The sequence below is a fragment of the Micropterus salmoides genome, unplaced genomic scaffold (assembly GCF_014851395.1).
Source record: "Micropterus salmoides isolate LMB-PRFRI ecotype aquatic unplaced genomic scaffold, ASM1485139v1 Ms_hic_scaffold_6, whole genome shotgun sequence".
Classification (NCBI taxonomy): domain Eukaryota; kingdom Metazoa; phylum Chordata; class Actinopteri; order Centrarchiformes; family Centrarchidae; genus Micropterus; species Micropterus salmoides.
In genome coordinates, this window is record NW_024044348.1 from 9,114,414 (window position 1) to 9,133,525 (window position 19,112).

A 19,112-nucleotide genomic window follows, 5' to 3' on the forward strand; every position below is an offset into this window, starting at 1 on the left:
CAATAAACCAATAACTCAAATAAAATGATTAAATTGGATTGTTGTGCTGAAAAGGATCTTGTTCTTTCTCACCTGTCTGTGGGGTCAGACTCATTGCCCTCATCCTCCAAGGGACCAGCCATAGCTTCAACCAGCTGGGAGCTTCCATCGTACACTCGGTAGACCACAGGCTGTAGCTGGTGAGCATACCACTTGGGCTTGTCCCCGATTAAGGAAGGGTCAAACACATCTGAGACAGAAATGTACAGAGTATAATGTTATATATAACACTTACTTTATTACATTTTTTGTAATGGATACGGAACAAGATACAGAATACAATCATCTTAAATGAGTCTCACTGTTATGTATCCTCTGAAAGGCGAGGTTGGTGGGATTGAGAGCCCATTCTCCATAGAACTCCACTGCCTGGGTGTGAGAAAGTTTATCTGCAAAGCTAGAGCGCCGTGGCCGAGATGCAAGAAAAGAAGTTGACTGAAAAGCCACCACAGGCCGGGGGAAGAGGCGCAAGGTGCGAGTGTGCATCTGGAACCCCTGGAGAACATTTGGGGAGTTGAAGAACCGTACCATGGCGACCCTGTAAAAGAAAAAAGTTAGTCTTGCTTAATAGGTCTTGTAATCTGTAAAATAAATATCATTAAGCTGTACAATATATAGATAGCTGATATTATTATAGATAGCTGGTATTATTAGCAGATAATTAATAAAATTATACTATTGTTAATTATTATTAAAAAGCTACAGATATTCTAAATATTGTAGTTGTATTAGAAAAATAATAATATTATCCGTTATCATATCAGTATCGGCAACAACAAACAGATAATTATCTGTCATCGTTATCGACCCAGATATTTAATGTAGGTGCATCTCTAAATATAATTTTTCAGTCATTATTTTCCCCTTTCAGAGTTCTTTACAGAGAGAAATATGAAAAATTAACAAAGGAAAGAGACAGTCATGGCTTGCCTCGTGGCGACATCCACAGAATCAACATCATTGCCGTAAATAAGAGGGTTGAACTCTGTGGAAGATGGCGAAGCTTTATCTCGTCCAGGTGGGAGCAGGGGCATTTCCTGGCCTTCGTGGAACTTCTCCAGGTTCAGAATGGGTTGGGTGTTCAAACTCATACTGGCCAAGGCCTAGAACAGGTGACAGTGACACGAATTATAAACATAGCAGTGGATCTGAAGACAAAAACACAGTGCTGTGACAGACCACTCCCACGATTGGCATCAACATTTAATGGTATCAATTTGTTAAATTTAATGGGACATTATATAAATGTTTACACACTCTATAGAGGCAAAACAATTAAGGCCAAAGTGACTGACTGCTAGATTGGGGGCTTAAACATGGAAATTCTGGTTTAAGAGCTGATTTTATGGGATTATCTAATGAAAATTATCTAAACAAACATACTCATTTTACTACCAAGCATCTCTGCTGCCCAGTTTTGTATTTATGTGAAGTAAGAGATGATAAACCCTAGGTCCCAACCTAGGTTTTCCCCAGTTTTACAGTTTTCACAATTTTACTTTACTCTTATTATAAAATGTACCTGAAGGGTCGGTTTTATGCATGTTGATGCCTGTGGTGGGTGTGTCCTTTTAGAGGAGGGGCACAAGGAAAGTAAGTCACTATGCATGGTTTGCTTTGAAGGAACTGCTGCAGACTCAAGTGTCAATGTTTAGCTTAGCATAATGGAACATTTAGTTGCTGGGTCTGGATGAATGTTATATTTGTCAAAGTGATTAGCTTCATCATATCTTGTTTTGGTTACAAGAACACTCACTGATGCCAAGATAGATGCACGCACATTCAGTCATGCTCAAGCCAGAGCTAAGCAGTGTATCAAAAACTGGTCCACAACATTCTGTGACACTGTTATGCATTTTATTCAAGTCTTGAAGAGTAGGAGACAAGTAGTAGTGACAAGCAAAATAATGTGAGAGAGGAGATATCCGTGCAGGGGCATTACACATTCCACAGGAGGAGAAATGAGTAACCTTATTTTCAGAGGAGAAGATCTGCTTTTGGGTGATCACGGTCAACCTAACCAGACACTAGGGAAGGGGATAAGAGAGATGCGAGGAGAATCACATGAAGGCCTGGAATGATAACTTTGTGACGGACACTGGAACAGCACGATGGAAGGGTCACAACAATGGCCCTTTCCCTTTCTTTTCTTTGACTCCTTTCAACAGTACTTCCCTATTTGTCGGTTTGTGCTGACAGTGTGCTATATTTTGGTGCCACCCAAATGTGACTCAAATAGATCTAAAGTCATTAAAAAAGTGCTTTTTGATTTGTTTTTGCAATGAAATTTTGCCGTTTGGTCATTTTCATTTCCAATTCTACAATACTACCATACTTTACTGAAGAAAGGAGATGAGAAAAGATACATTTGTGTTTGTTTTGAAAAGATGATGCAAGAGCAAGAGGAGAGAGAGACAGAGAGAGACAGAAAGAAGAATATGTGGAAAGAAGAGAGTTTTTTTTATGCTTAACATAGAAGACAATGAGAAACACAGACAAAGCAGTAACGTGACCAAAAACCAGACATCACCTACAGAATCCAGCCACTAAAAGACACATGAAAGCAATCCATGGTGACCAGCTGGGACAAACCAGTGGTTACAATGGAGTGGTGATGACATATACAAAATAGCAGATCTTTTCAGAAACATAGATAAAATACTTGCACAATAAAGCACCTGTAGCAAAATATTGGGTGAGCAGAAATAATACAATGGATTTATTTTAGTTATCCAGTGTTAAGTGCAAGTATTTTCAGTGACTCTCACATCAGCAGCATTCTGCTTTGGCATCACAGTCTTCAGATAATAAGTTAAACCATCTTCAGTGACATTTTCTCCATTCAAAGATATCAATATTGTGTGCTTGTTTCCAAATACACAACTGCTAAACTGAGGCTTTGCGCACTCCTACACACCGGCCCTTCAGTCACACATTCGCACACAGGGAGAGAGCTGCTAATCACACATGGCTAACGAACTGGCTCTGATTCACGGCATATTAAACTGAACAAGAGTAAGCAAAGATTTTCACCTAAATTTCTAAATTAATTTCATAAACAGCAAGTAAAGTTTGAACAAAACATATGAGGAAAGTTCCACGTTGGTTGTATTAGATTAGACAATACAATAAAATGTTGTTATTATACTTAAAAACATAACAGCTTCAGCGTATGTGTTGACTTCATAACTTGTGAAACTTTGTGTTTGGCTGCCAGTTTTTATTAAAAGTGATACTGAACTTTGGTGATGCCCCTGTGTCATTTAAATGTATAATTATATATTTAAAAAGTGAATGTTAGGTCATTTTAGCATGTCGGTCTCATTTTACAGTGAAGGATTTCATTTATTGTTAACATTTATGAACACTGTTATGGATGATTTTTTTTTCCTGGTAAACTTCAAATGTAATTAAGTTCAGCCATGACTAAATTTTCTTGACCAATAAAAACACTGTGTGAGTGATGATCAGTTGTGCATCCATCTTTGCAAAGATGGAACTTGGTGTGATATGTTATTGGTGTTGCTCACAGTGTGGAAGTATGAACAAGTGAGGCTTTTCCATGAATCAGAACCAGATTCTGATGTTACATTAGATAATCGGGTTAGGGAGGCAAGTTAGTTACTACCGGTATTACTAAAGGTTTTGTTGGGTAGCAGGATCCTAGGATCTGATTTTACCTCCAAGAGCTAGAGCATGCAAAGAAAACAGGAAAAAAAGAAAAGAAAAACATTTGTTTATGTTAGTGCACTACAAAACCCATTTCAAATGCTCTCACACTCATCTACAATACATACAATCTGGTGAAGAAGGAAGCCCCTACTCTTCACACTTCTGAAAGAGAAGTTTTGCATTTATACAAGAGTGAAATCAACTAACAGTCCTGGGAACAAACATCAAAGAGCGGCTCCAGAGCACCCAGGTTCCAGCAATTTCTCTGCAAAATGATCATATAACATGAGCTGTGCTACTGGTTTTGGGCTGAGCAGAAAACTTTGAACTGATAATATTTAAGATGAATCAGACAAATCACATGCAGTACCTGTTTCAGATGTTTCTTAAGCTCAGCTGCTTCGGGTTCTGGAAGAGGTGGTAGAATCTCTGCATTGGTTGGTGCTATAACCTAGGGACAAATAAACCCCTCTAAATTTAGATAAGCAAGAAAAATATTGTTGTCAGCTAAATCTGGACATGATGAATAAAAGACAACACGAGATCAGAAGGAGGAGAAGAACACCATACTGATGTACTAACCTTGCTGCTGTCAAGGTCCACAAGCCACAAGTCGTCTGGCATTTTGAAATCAGCTTTGTAGAGGAAGAAGCTGGCTGGTACACCTATAATGTATGGAGTGGGGGCAAGAAGGAGCTGTGTGGAAGAGAAAACATACTAGTCAGTCAATATTTGATGTTCTCACAATTGATAGAATTTGCAATTATAAAATTATGTTTAGTAAAAATCTTAAAACAAAGACATCATCCACTTGAAATATATTTATAACAAATGTTAAGTTTTACCTGTTCAGCAGAGGCCATGCATGTTGGCAGTAAGGGGATGACAGGGAACATGTACTCGAGAGGGTAGATCATGGCCACAAAGGCCATGACGCTCATAGACAAAGCATTGTAATCTCTCGATTGAAGAATGACCTGGGGAAAAAAAGAAACACGAATAAAAGACTGAAAAACACAACATATTTAAAAAATTAAAGCGAATAAAGCAAATTTATATTTTCCTGTGTATTTATATACAAACTTGGTGAGTGTTCACTGCCCTGTTATGTTCATACTGTCACATGTAAACAGACACAGTAACATAGTTGGCGTCTTGCTCTGGTCCACTCTCACTCAAATATGTCTCATCTATCCATTTTTAATCATATTTCCCCTTTTTGGTCTGTAATATAAATTTAAACCCAATTTGCTTTGGATTCCTAACAGCAATATTAAAAATAGGGCTTTTATGAAAAATTCATTGGGCAGCACAAAGTCCTTGAAAGGAGGTGACTCTCAAAGCTTTCAGTCAGCACTTAGTTCAGCCTGACTGAGTTTAATGATGTATTGAATTCATCTTCACAATCCAGGAAGACCTTTCAATCAATCTGCATTTTAAGCCAAATTTCCCATTTAGGATAATAAAAACGTTTCTGGGTGGGAGAATTTAGGTAGGTAGGCCAGATAAATTCTATTATTGAGAAACACTGAGTGATAGAAAAGCAGAGAAAATGTCTAGCATTTATCCAGCAGTATGGTCTTTCAGGAGTGTGATGCTGTGAAGCTTAGGTTTGATTTGGAGTAGCTGCAAATGAGCCAGCGTATCAATGTCACTGTAAACCAAGAGCAACAACAGAACACTACACCAGCCAAACACAGATTTCTATTACATCCCTACTAATGTTTCTTGTGTTAAAGATAGGAGACACAGAGATGAGTCTTGCCTTTCTGTCATTCAGAGTACAGAGTCTTCTTTTGAACCATCATACTTTGTCCATGCTGCAGTAAAATGGCTTCAATGAGCCTACATCTAACAGAAAATGTCTGATGAAGGTCACTCAGGATGTCTCCCATGAGATCCTGAAAACGTTCTTTGTCAAAGCAGGGAGATCACAACATGCTAAGTATAACTTGTCCTTACTCCTTCAAACAACCAGTGGGTCTTTAAAAAAGTCCAGAAGGTGATTTTTTTACAGTCGAAAGCAACCACACATCTCTTCCGGGTCTTTAAAAATACAAATCCTTACCTTGTGCTCTAGCAGGATACAGCTGAGGACCTGAAGACAGGCATCCACACCCAGCAGCTCTAAGGGCAGGTGCAGGGGGAAGTCGACCATGGAGAAGCGAGAATTGTCAGGCAGGGCAAATGTGAGTGGCCGTTTGAGTTCATGGGGCAGGACTTCAACATCCACGCGCCTCTGACCTGCCACTGGTACAGGTGAACGCAGCAACCGGTACACCCAGGATTCAATCTCCCGCAGGTCGGCTAGCAGCTGGCTGCCTTTCTCTTCAACTGACAGCGCCCCAGTAAACACCCGCCACATAGTGTCCCTGGAAAGGACATAAACAGAGAGTAAATTCAGACCTCATTGAAAACTTGAGTATTTCCTTACACTACATTAAACCATCAGTCCAAAACAAAATATAATGTGTTTATAATGATATCAAACAGAGAGAAGCAATAGATATTCTAATCTGAGAAATCATTTTTGCTTGATAAACCTAAATAAAAATTGTTTTAGCACTAACTGAAGTGCCTCCTCCCCTTCCCCCATACACTGAAAAACGCACAGGAATAGTTCAAAGTGTGACAGATATAAATGCAAATGCCAGTCCAAAATGCAAGAATGCACTGTAGGTCAGCAACAATTACTGGCAGCATGAACAGTTATGAGAAACTGTAAAGAAAAGAAGACACTGTAACAGCATGATTACATAGTGACAGTTACTATTATTAGCATTGATATAATTAAAATGTTCCACTGAGATTTATACTATGCTAAGCTTAATAAAACTTTTTTTCCAATTCAATCAAGAGTAATTTTAGGGTTAAAAACAGATCCAACTAAATTATTTGCTCATTTTATTGCTGTAAACAGCTAAAATGAAGACTTGGCACCCAGCAAAATCACTAATATGATGAGGAAATGAGATTGAAAACACAGGAGAGGCTCTTAAGCACGTGCCGAATTAGTGATGTGAATGCCCCCTACTCTACACACACGGTGCCATTAAACCCTTTCAAGAGTGTATACTGTGTGTCTAACAAGAAGGGAGATAAATCATTAGTCCTTTGGAGCCCTCCCACCAACTGCAGCTGCTACCCAAAGGCAAGCAGAGACCTCAATCTGTCAGAGCCGCCACTGCACAAAGTGCTTGCAGCCATTATGCAATGGCTCGCCTCTTTCTCCCGTCTTTGCCACACTACATTTCAAGCAACCATGACAGCAAAGAAATACTCTCAGGTCTCTTCAACCTTTGGCTTGAATGGCATTTTTTCAAGGTTGTCAGAGAAACTACACTTCTATACACATGATATGTTGATCGGCTGCGACACTATACCACAGAGAAAAATGGCAAGGTATGAGATTAACTGTGCATTAGACATTTTACAATCCCTTGTAGTGACATGGGGAAAAGCTGTACTGGTTTTGCAGCTGTTCAGCTATAATAGAGATGAGAATGAACATACATCCTGGGTGACCAACAATCTGGGCCTAACCCAGTGAGGAGTGACAGCCTAATTAACGCTTTGTCACTCCAAAATTTTCATCTATTGTGTCACCCATGGCAATAAAATAACCAAAAGAGCACGGCAAATACTGTCACGTCCCAACTCAATGTCACAGCAAAATACAGTGTACAGCTAGCTGAGTATTTTCGGCAGCTTAAAAGAATCAATCATGGTGGTATATTAAGAAAATCCAACATAAAATATGGTCAGCTCTTTGCTAAATACCATTTTTTCATAGTGTTGTATATACAGTGGATACCTTTTTCTATTTTTATTTTCTGATTTAGAGTTATATCTTTTATCCATCTCAACACCACCATTTTTGGTAACATCTCTAAGAAATTACTTAACACACACAATTATTATTATTCTTAAACTGGTCTTCGTACCTCAGCTAAATTTATTAACACTGGATGAAATAGTATTTGCTATAATAAATAATTCAAAGCATAACCTTTTAAATGCACTGTGGTTATTTTGGTTGCCATTATTTATCATCAAGGTGGAGTGTGATAGCATAAAGCGTACTGTGAAAACATGACACAAGCTGCAGATGGCCTGCAAAGTTGCATGGAGCCACAGACAAAGGCGCTTGTATTAACTCTGCAACACAAACATACACATAACAGGTGGACCATGAGAGAAGCAGATGAGGGCTGGAAGAAAGCAGTAGAACCAAGCCGGGGACTAAAAATTGATGCTGTAAAAATACATGTCATGGGTTCATTTAAATTAGATGTTTTATCACCCTGGTAATCTGAACGTACTCTGCAAATTTCCTATTTGCAATATGTCTGTTAGATTAGGAGATATTGCGATCAAAGTTGACATTTGCCCGATGAGTGACATAACAAAAAAAGGTCACTGAATGTCAAAAACAGTAAGTGTCCATCATCTGGAAAGCATGAATGTGCTCAGCAATTTCATAGCAATCAACCACATCTAGGTATTTCTGTACAAAGTTTGTTTGGATAGTGGCCACCTTCAAACCAAATTAGCCATGTGCCTTAAAAACAGTACATGTATGTTTAAATGTGAACCAGGATGAAAAGACAAGAACAAAATTACAATAAATTCTAAGTAAGCAAAAAAAGAAGAACTGCGTATACACATGCAGATACTATCCTAAGCCTTACCTCTGAGTGGCACGAGGGAGCCCAGCTCGTTGAGTTAGCCTCTGACTGCAGCAGTCCACCAGCCTCTTGAGAATATATAAACATTCCCTGAAGGTGGAGAAGAAGGGGTAGTGGCTGAGTATGCACAGCGAGGTCAGCGTGCTGTTGCGATTCCTGGCTGCCATCCTAGCAGCGCGCCGCCTTTGCTGTGGGGACTTGCCGGCGTTTAACTCGGCCCCTAGTTGTCCACTCTCTTCTCCCGAGGCTGGCGGAGGTGCTGACTCAGCATTGTTAGGCGGAGATAACGTGGAGTGTGGGCCTCCACTGCTGCCATCAGACCCGTCACTAGTGGTCTCCGCCGCCTGCGCTGCTGTCTCGGTGTGGCTGGTCTTGTCCCCGCGAGTACGGTGATGTCCTCGCTGAAAGGAACGGTAGAAGTTGACGCAGATTCCATAGCGGGTGGTTCCTGAGTCCTTGTCGGTCAGCGTGAAAACGAATGAGGAGTCGTCACGAAGGCTAACCCTACGATGGCGTATACTCAGGCAGCCCTCTGGTTGGCAGAAAAACACCACGTCTGGTGAGAGTGGGAAGTCATGGTAGTCCTCAAGCGGGTAGCGGCGAAGGAGCTGAGGTGTCTGGGCCACACTGTCACTACTTGGTTGCCTGGAGGGGAGATGAACAAAGATTTGTTTTGTTTTTAGACCAACAACTTATGCTGTAGTGCTACACCTAATTCTACGTGCATTTCACAACTCATATCTGGTATATCTGCAAACTTATGTCCCCTCACAGTTTTGAATTTAATTTCAAAGTGTCACTAAGTGATGAGAAAAGCATTTCATATGGGAGTAATGAAGGCCTTATATCACTTGATAGTACAACGCAACGGCTAACAAAGCCCTGACAGTAGTCTGGTGGTTACAGAAGCAAATTTGTGAGTGAGAGTGAGAGTGTGTGTTACCCCAGGATCACCAGTGTTAGTTTTAGAGAAGTGAGTAATCCAACCAGAGACCTCAGGACAACAGCTAGCGATGCATAGGCTAGCTGCTAGCCAAGTATTACAAAAAGATTTTTCCCTTAGACAAAGTCAGTAATAATGAATTTCAATACAAAACGCAACTTGCTGGCAACAATATTGTTATGCGAGTGTTGTTTGAGTAATGGAACATCTTGGTGCTCACCACAAATCATACCTCCATGCCTTCAACCTGCATCTTATCATGCTCCCTTGTGTCTTATTACCAGAAGGCGCACACGCGCACACAGTATGCGTATACTTTTTACAATGAATGCATTCTCCACCTGACCCGGCTGTAATTAAACACAGAAGAAGCATGAGGTTGAACTATGACCTATGGACGACAATTTCTAGGTAAGTCAAATTTCCCTCTCTCATACATGGGTAGTGGGTGGGGAGTGTCCCCTGGTCCCCTGGTCCCCTGAGGTAATAAAGCACATGTTTATCTCCCTAAATGTACCAATAGAGATACTTAGTAGTATCAGTAGTAGACAGTTCTCCAGTTTCACTATGTTCATGTGAATCATCCCTTTCTCCTGTGGCTACTTCACTTGAAACAATGTGCTACTATACTTCATTATGCATGCTCCATCATGTGGGAGTAAGCAACTGATGCATGAAGTTATTGAACTCTTGAAACTGTCAAATGTCAACACTGGCAAGCAATTAGGGTGCATTCAGATCATAGCATTGGCACCTGTCATCTTTTCATCTGTTTCTGCACTTGCGTAGTGAACTTTGTGTGCTTTTACATACATGATGATGATTTGATGTTGTGATTGTGAGTGATGATGCTGCCTTGTGCCATGTCAAAAGCAGAGCTATATTTTCAGCTAGAACCTCTGCTACAACACCCCTTATAGCAGCAACTAACAGTATCAATAAAATGAATGAGTGCAATTTTTGGCACAGTACAATTGTTGGTCTGACAGAGCGTTCATGGGTTCGGTAGCTGTAACACTGTATAGCTATTTTAGATGCGAGATGTCAAAATGAATAGATCAGTAAAGAACACCCCACTCCAAGTCTTGACTACATATACAGTGAGGAAAATAAGTATTTGAACACCCTGCTATTTTGCAAGTTCTCCCACTTAGAAATCCTGGAGGGGTCTGAAATTGTCATCGTAGGTGCATGTCCACTGTGAGAGACATAATCTAAAAAGGAAAATCCAGAAATCACAATGTATGATTTGTTAACTATTTATTTGTATGATACAGCTGCAAATGAGTATTTGAACACCTGAGAAAATCAATGTTATATTTGGTACAGTAGCCTTTGTTTGCAATTACAGAGGTCAAACGTTTCCTGTAGTTTTTCACCAGGTTTGCACACACTGCAGGAGGGATTTTGGCCCACTCCTCCACACAGATCTTCTCTAGATGAGTCAGGTTTCTGGCCTGTCGCTGAGAAACACGGAGTTTGAGCTCCCTCCAAAGATTCTCTATTGGGTTTAGATCTGGAGACTGGCTAGGCCACGCCAGAACCTTGATATGCTTCTTACAGAGCCACTCCTTGGTTATCCTGGCTGTGTGCTTCGGGTCATTGTCATGTTGGGAGACCCAGCCTCGACCCATCTTCAATGCTCTAACTGAGGGAAGGAGGTTGTTCCCCAAAATCTCGCAATACATGGCCCCGGTCATCCTCTCCTTAATACAGTGCAGTCGCCCTGTCCCATGTGCAGAAAAACACCCCCATGCTTCACAGTAGGGATGGTGTTCTTGGGATGGTACTCATCATTCTTCTTCCTCCAAACACAGTTAGTGGAATTATGACCAAAACGTTCTATTTTGGTCTCATCTGACCACATGACTTTCTCCCATGACTCCTCTGGATCATCCAAATGGTCATTGGCAAACTGAAGACGGGCCTTGACATGTGCTGGTTGAAGCAGGGGAACCTTCCGTGCCATGCATGATTTCAAACCATGACGTCTTAGTGTATTACCAACAGTAACCTTGGAAACGGTGGTCCCAGCTCTTTTCAGGTCATTGACCAGCTCCTCCCGTGTAGTTCTGGGCTGATTTCTCACCTTTCTTAGGATCATTGAGACCCCACGAGGTGAGATCTTGCATGGAGCCCCAGTCCGAGGGAGATTGACAGTCATGTTTAGCTTCTTCCATTTTCTAATGATTGCTCCAACAGTGGACCTTTTTTCACCAAGCTGCTTGGCAATTTCCCCGTAGCCCTTTCCAGCCTTGTAGAGGTGTACAATTTTGTCTCTAGTGTCTTTGGACAGCTCTTTGGTCTTGGCCATGTTAGTAGTTGGATTCTTACTGATTGTACGGGGTGGACAGGTGTCTTTATGCAGCTAACGACCTCAAACAGGTGCATCTAATTTAGGATAATAAATGGAGTGGAGGTGGACATTTTGAAGGCAGACTAACAGGTCTTTGAGAGTCAGAATTCTAGCTGATAGACAGGTTTTCAAATACTTATTTTGCAGCTGTATCATACAAATAAATAGTTAACAAATCATACATTGTGATTTCTGGATTTTCCTTTTTAGATTATGTCTCTCACAGTGGACATGCACCTACGATGACAATTTCAGACCCCTCCAGGATTTCTAAGTGGGAGAACTTGCAAAATAGCAGGGTGTTCAAATACTTATTTTCCTCACTGTATTTCCACAATTGGCATCACTAAACTTTGGTTCAAAGCAATATTTACAGCCTCCAAGTTAGATATTCTTTTCAGAGATTCCAACAAAATTACTATTTAAAGATTGAGTTCTTACCTTGCTCCGACAACCACCAAGTAGTCGAGAAGGCGAGGGCACATTTTCTTTTTCTCCATCTTGGATTAACCACGTCCTGTATGTCACGGCATCCAGGATTTATGTTCCCTCTTGAGTCAGTGGTGCCTTTCCATCACAACTGGGAAAGTTCAGGTGTAAAGTTGAAACACAGCCCCTTGATTATCATTGTGATGGTTCATAAAATGATTGAATCAAACCTGTAACATAAGAAAAAGATGGGGGAAATATTGATTAAATCTTAGGTAATGCGTTTCTATAGCCAGAGTGAAATAAACAATGGAGTATAAAACCAATAACAAACAATGTGGACGCATTATGAAGAAATCTGTTCCACTCGCGCTGCATAACAGCAACCACCCACATGATTTTTCAGAGCCGCAAAACTGGGTTGAATATATCATTATTTATAGTCTGACTTTTTTTAAATGTCAAGGACTATAAAAGAAGTTGTGTGCAGGTCTGCAGTAGCCTCCACTTTCCCTGCACCTGGCTCATCAACTGCTTACGTAAGGTAAAGGGAAGTTTAAACAGGCCTAAAAACCACTATGCTTTTTCAGATTAATGAGATAGGAGATTTTTCAATTGAGAAAACATGAGAGCAAACTGAGAACAATGTTCTGCCCTGCTGTCCCCGGGTGTTCAAACAAATAACCTATCAAAGAAGCGGTTTTATGACAGATCAGCAAAGATGTAAAATGTAGCTGCATTGCATTCTGGTTTATTAAGGCTACTACCAGTCTGTAAATCATTTCTACTTCTAACACTCACTTCCTATTTTGTTTGATAATCAGTGAACATGACAGAGACAGTTAATGATGTAAGATGCTTGCTATCAAACAGCATTATAGATTTGCTGGTCATGTCACTGCAATGTCACATCTACATTTTGCTTTACAGGAAATGAAAGACAATTAAAAAAATGTCAGGTTTATGTTCAAAATTCCCATTTTACAATGTCAGACATGACAAGCCTACATCAGCATCTCCAGCGTACAACAATGTTCCCTACATTTGACCCCAAATAAAAGGTAATAAAAGCAAAAAGAATGTATGTTATGTGTTTTAGCGTTGATTTTTTTCTGTTCAACGATTTTGTCAGCTGTTTGTTTTTCCTGGAGGATAAAGACTTTTCACTAGAGGCTCGCTGATATATTAAGCACCTTAGGGGCCTTGGTGGAATAAGCACACTTCAAAGCTTGGACTTTGGCCCTTACATCCCTCTGACTGACCGGTCAGATGGCTATTGTTCCCACCATGGAGCCACTCACTGTTCCAGTCTAGCATCTTCTCAAAGCCAGGATGCCATAAAATACTGCAATCTTCAATTTATCAACTTGACACAGCTGGATTAAAGAGTCTTACAACATAAAGTACATGTGTACAACTGAACAGCTATTTACTGACAACGTTATATTAAAATATGAGATCCCAAATGAGCAGGCTGTGCTCAAACAAAGCTACACCGACAGTACGACTGCTTAATCATCTCATAGGATCAGTGGCCTGAATGTACTCATGTAAAAGTTAAGATGAGGATGCACAAGCCATTTCAAAAAAACATAAACCTGGAGAAGGTCAGGATTATGCTAAGCTCAACTCTTCTGCCTAAAACTATTTGCAAAAACACAATTTGTAATAATGTGATGTTACTGATAAAAGGAACTGGTCACTCCCACACCCAAGGAGGTCAGAGGTCAGGATCAAACTTAACCCATTTCATTTACATTTTACATCTATAGGGATAGAAACACCATTGAAAGAGCATAATGGGCATTTTCATATCAAAGAACAGCTTGTGGCTGCAGTGACTACAGTCAGAGGAGAACTTGGTATCTCTGTCTCTTCCACAGCAGATTTCTCCCAGCATGATTGTTAAACATTGTTACAAAATGGCGGCTCTACAAAGAAGCCCTCGCTGTTTCATTCAGAGACTGACTTCTAACCCCTGATGCCTTAAAACCACATATATACATTATTAAATGATACTTCATACATTATACTTATATATGCATAATACTAAAGAATCCCAAGATGTTAAAACACATTTGACAGGACAAGCCCACATTAGCAAGTGCAGTACATGCCTGGTGAAAAGGAAGCCAGAGTGACATGCCTTAGTGAACAGCCTTTACTCCAACACCAACAAATGCCACATGCAGGAACTCCACCCTGAAACACAAACACTATACCCAGAGTAGTTTTCACTTTCTCTTAAAGGCTGTGATCCCTGTGCTGAGAAGCTAATGGATCTATAATTTAGCCAGTGTTTTTTTTTTTTTTTACCATTTATGCATTTCAGTTGAAAAAGCTAAGAGTGACTTAAGGGTTGCAAAATGACTAGTAAGTGTTTTCTACAAGATACAAGTTTAAAATGACCACATCTCTATCACTTGCAAGCAAGATGTAGGCTGAGAAAGAAAAAGAACATTAATTCTCAATATTTTAGATAATCAGACAAAAGTCTGCAGTGGCTTCAAGCTTAATTTTATTTACCCAAGGAAAAATGCTCCAGTATACCACATTTAGCCACAGGCCATTTAAAAAGAATCATAATTAACTTGAGATTTAACATAAAATAAGTGAAATAAATAACTATTAACATTGGAATTCATGATTTTTCACAGTTTCAGTGCTGTTAAAGGACCTGCTTTTGAATGAAGATCTATCAGACATGGATACGTTGTTTTTTCCAGCTGCAGCGTCAAATTTCCACAACGGTGTCAATGTCCACTGGACACATTTCAGAGGCAGTCTATCTTGAAGCAACACAGACACTTGATAGATTCTGTGTTGCTTTTTTAAATTAGAATCATTTGCTAGTATGTTTCTCTTACAATAACATTAACACCCACTGATGAACTTTTTACGTTAAAATTTAATATAGTAATATATAAATAAAGATAATGGATTTTCTATCTATATTGTTGCAAAAATAATTTGGCCATACGGACATTAAAACCACAACAGCATTTTATGTGATTAATATGTGAAATGCATGATTAAATACAAATATCTCTCAATTTTAAATACATTTTGACATTTCACGAGTAAGTTTCATGCCTCAGAGATGTATGTTTGTCTGACAAAAAACAGACCAGGCACACAAAGATAACAGGGCAGACAAACAGATTTCATGCAAGTCATGAGTGGGTCCTTACTGCCACACATCCAGACACAGGTTGTCATTAACCCCAGCAGCCAGCATGTGTCCAGTGGTCATTAGTGGTGACTTTATCACAGAAGGCTTCAGATGCATTACGGGTCCAATTATGTCTAATAGCTTATATTGTGAGTAGAGGAGCCATTCACAGAGGGACATAAGACAAATTTGAACTAGACTAATCTTGATGAAGCACAATGGGAAAATGGCTCCAATTTTACTTAATTACAGAATAGCTCCAAAGTAGAGAATGCTTACACAATTGTCACTGACACATTAGTATCAAAGCCACTGGTTACTTCAATATCTTGTTATGACAGGGTTAATTTAAGGAATGAGTAACACTTTCCAACGCAACAGTATTTGATGTGTGCTGTCACATACATTCAAATAGTGGGCTGAAACGTGTCTTGTTGAGTCAGCTTAATGTCAGCACTCATCCCATTTGGTAAAATTATTCAAATACACTGCAAGTCTGACAGTCTCCTACTGGCTTTTGCATGTCAATGAACAAGAAGACCAAAGTTCCCGGTCACTTAACATTAATAAGAATATCTACTCATACCCTTGTGCTGAACCACTCCTAGTTCACAACACAATTCTTGGTATTTCTACATAGATGGCACAAATCTGATCATGTTGGAGTGGTAAAAAAACTCAACCTCCCTCACAGCAACATAAATATTCAACAACAACATAATATATTGCAACAGTGAGGGCTAGGCGTATCCAGAACAAAGATCTATCTGTCTTTATCTTACAAAACCATCAGGATAATGAATCAACAAGCAGGTCTGGCAACACGAATGCTTCCTGGTGCAAAGCCAAAATGGCTATTTTATGAAGCAGCAGAGCTGGAGGCAGATTCATCCAGCACTAGGATACAGGACTAAAGTATTATTTTTAGATGGGGACAGAAGGACTACGCCACTTCACTGACTGTATTAAATGAGTCAGCTATGTAATGAGCCTTGTTTCTCTGTAAAAAGAGAGATAAAAGAATCACCACAACACTGTGTAATCTTTAAAGGCAAGATAATAATGTAGGTTAACACAACAGATGAATCTGGTCAGAGTGGTCTGCAGGCGGCACTCGCTGGTTATATAAGCACAGAGAGGAGATAGATATGATTCACAGGCCTCCAACATGGACAGCATTTCCTGCCAGTCAAAGTGAACAGCAGTAACAAGTGATGGAGATGACTGCTGAATTAGTTTTACTTCAGCAAGGACACACAATCGAGAGAGAGATGAAGTAAAGATTCAATTTTCCATGGCTAAACAGGTACAGGAACTATTGTCAGTCCCTGTCAATAAAACTGCTTAGCACAAATTGATAGCCTGAACCTCTCCAGGAGTATGCTGACAAAGTAATATTCTCCTCTCTTTATTATATATATATATATATATATATATATATATATATATATATATATATATATATATATATTCATTTATAAAAAGGTTTCTAGACCTTGTCCAGCCTCTGACGCCCATTGTTGGTCACAAAATGTACATAATCAAAGCACTTAAGAGTATTATGTAGTCTACAGGAAAACTCAGTCAGTGTTAAAATGTGCATTCAATCCTACAGGTTCACTTTTCACTGTGTGGTGGACTAACACTGGGTGTAAATCATATACAAATACCCTCTCCATTTTAAAAATCATACAGGAGATCCTGACGCACATATAAGAAACTCCAGTGCAGGATAGATGATGTATTTGTCCTATATAATCATTTAGCATTGTTTTATTGGGCTGAGGCTTTGACATCCAAGTCAAATTTTGCTTCACGATCATCGAGGTTGATATCATGTCTTCCGTCATAAATATGAAGCTAGGCTGGAACATCTATGGCTGCTTAAACTTGGTCCTAAATTGATCAAATATGTAATTCAAAATACATTTAGAGTATTTCACAAAAGGATGATACAGGTTCATTCATTCTATACTAGTATGCCCTTCACCTTGCTGACACTGATCACTATCTCTGTATTTACCCCCAAATTATTAATCATTCAATCCATTTACGATTAAGTTAACAGCCTTTTCTCATATAGCAGTGATGTTTTTGGGCGGAAGCTGGTTTGACATTGTGCAAGACAACACAACTGTAAAACGATGCTTTGGATGTGATGAGTGAGGAGTTTACATAACGCTACATAAATTACACACGATTTCAACGGAATGGGCGTCAGTTACAGAGTACAAATCACATACAAGCTTAAATTATTTACGAGGTGTAGTGGGATTTTTACTACCTAACATGCTAACTGATTGGGGAGATTAGAGTAACGACATACGGTTAGAGGAGGATTTCATTCAAGGCAACATTATAACGAATGTGGTACAATGGCAACGCCTCCTGATAACTCCGAGAGAGATGGTCGTGTAGCTTGTGGCTATGTTATCCTTTTTTTATATCTATTACAAGCTGTCAGGCCTTGGCTTTTCCTAGTACATGCTCATCCCAACCATGCATCCCCTCACCTCTGCTCTGCTAGCTTTAAGTTTTCCTACGTCACTGATGGATTAGCTAGCTGGCTAGCTGCTAGCAGTAGCTTGACCGATTTGTCTCACAAATATAAACCTGTGAAATATAACAAACGACGTCCACAACAGAAAATGGTTCACAATATAAGCCAAAAATGTGTTGGGTGGGTTTTAAACAGTAACGTTACAGCCGATAAGTAATAACTTATCCTCACCTGCTTACATTAGCCGATTAGCCGCTAACGTCCGCTGCGAAGCCAGCTGCTGATGACGGCCTGGGTGGTGGGTGCCCTCTTCGGTTACAGAGGGAGGGAGGCAGCGGTGTTTGTCCGAATTCTTATTTATTTTAGATTACGGTATAATATTGGAAACGTTAGACACGGTTAACGGCTTGCTACTCCGCCTAACAGGCTCGCAGCATAATAAACGATGCGAAATGTGTGTCCGCCTCTCTGGTCGATGAACGAGTTGCTCGGTCAGTTACAACCTGCCTTCACAACATCCTCTTCATCATCATCCGTCTACAGGGAGTTCCGCATACTGATAGCCCGACCTAACGGAAGCGACAAACTAGTCTGACAAAACCCCAATTAATGCTCCCTACAGGGACTAACGATAGTAACGATACTAACGATTGTGTGAGCCTATGACAGTAGAGGTTCATTCAGTAATCAGCCTGAAGAGTTGACAGTATTTTATCTGTGTTTTATCGCCCAACAGGGCCGGCCAAAGCTTTTAGAGGGGACCTGTGAGCATAATCTGCCACCCAACCACCCCCAAACTGTGCAATTATTACCTAGCCTACAATTTATGACAATTAAAATTACTGAAAGGAAAATAAGCTCTGGCAAAATTGAAATCAATGTTACCTTTACTGTTAACATAGAGAAACCCCCTTAATGATGACTGTTATAACAATTTATGACAAGTTAAATTACTAATAAGAAGATAAAACCTGACTAAATTAATAGCTATATTCGTTCTGAGACACTGGTACACACATTTGGTAACATTTGGTACTAAGGCATGTATATTTAATTTTTTTATTTAAGCACCAGTGATACTCATGATTATACTCAGTGTTTAAAAAATTCAAACACTTCTCAAATTCCTCTGGTAGTATAAAACTGTATATTAAATGTAGCTTACTGTAATTCAAATTATAATTAGGCTATAGGCTCAAACAGTATTGTGCTGTTAACAAGTAAAGTGCAAATAGGCTACTAAGCCATAACTTGTCGGAGGTTTCTGTACATTTCTAAATAACGGGCCTGAAAATAAACAGCAAGCTAACCCA

The 19,112-nt window shown here is 39.7% G+C and overlaps 1 protein-coding gene across 18 annotated transcripts in view; it reads right to left on the reverse strand.

The window, feature by feature from the left end:
* madd (MAP-kinase activating death domain) overlaps positions 1–18,484 on the reverse strand; it is a 50,374-nt gene extending 31,890 nt beyond the window's left edge. For 7 of the 18 annotated variants that reach the window (XM_038701147.1, XM_038701151.1, XM_038701146.1 and 4 more), the window contains exons 1-11: positions 18,031–18,483; positions 12,140–12,357; positions 8,403–9,044; positions 5,780–6,083; positions 4,557–4,688; positions 4,294–4,407; positions 4,082–4,162; positions 2,010–2,066; positions 970–1,142; positions 342–577; positions 73–229 (exon numbers count right to left, since the gene is read on the reverse strand). In XM_038701147.1, the coding sequence (XP_038557075.1) occupies positions 73–229; positions 342–577; positions 970–1,142; positions 2,010–2,066; positions 4,082–4,162; positions 4,294–4,407; positions 4,557–4,688; positions 5,780–6,083; positions 8,403–9,044; positions 12,140–12,198 (1,955 nt within the window). In that variant the 5' untranslated portion in view covers positions 12,199–12,357; positions 18,031–18,483. Of the gene's footprint in view, positions 1–72; positions 230–341; positions 578–969; positions 1,143–2,009; positions 2,067–4,081; positions 4,163–4,293; positions 4,408–4,556; positions 4,689–5,779; positions 6,084–8,402; positions 9,045–12,139; positions 12,358–18,030 lie in introns of all 18 variants that reach the window. The other 11 variants (XM_038701157.1, XM_038701161.1, XM_038701149.1 and 8 more) reach the window with 6 other exon arrangements.
* Between the last annotated feature and the right edge of the window lie 628 nt (positions 18,485–19,112).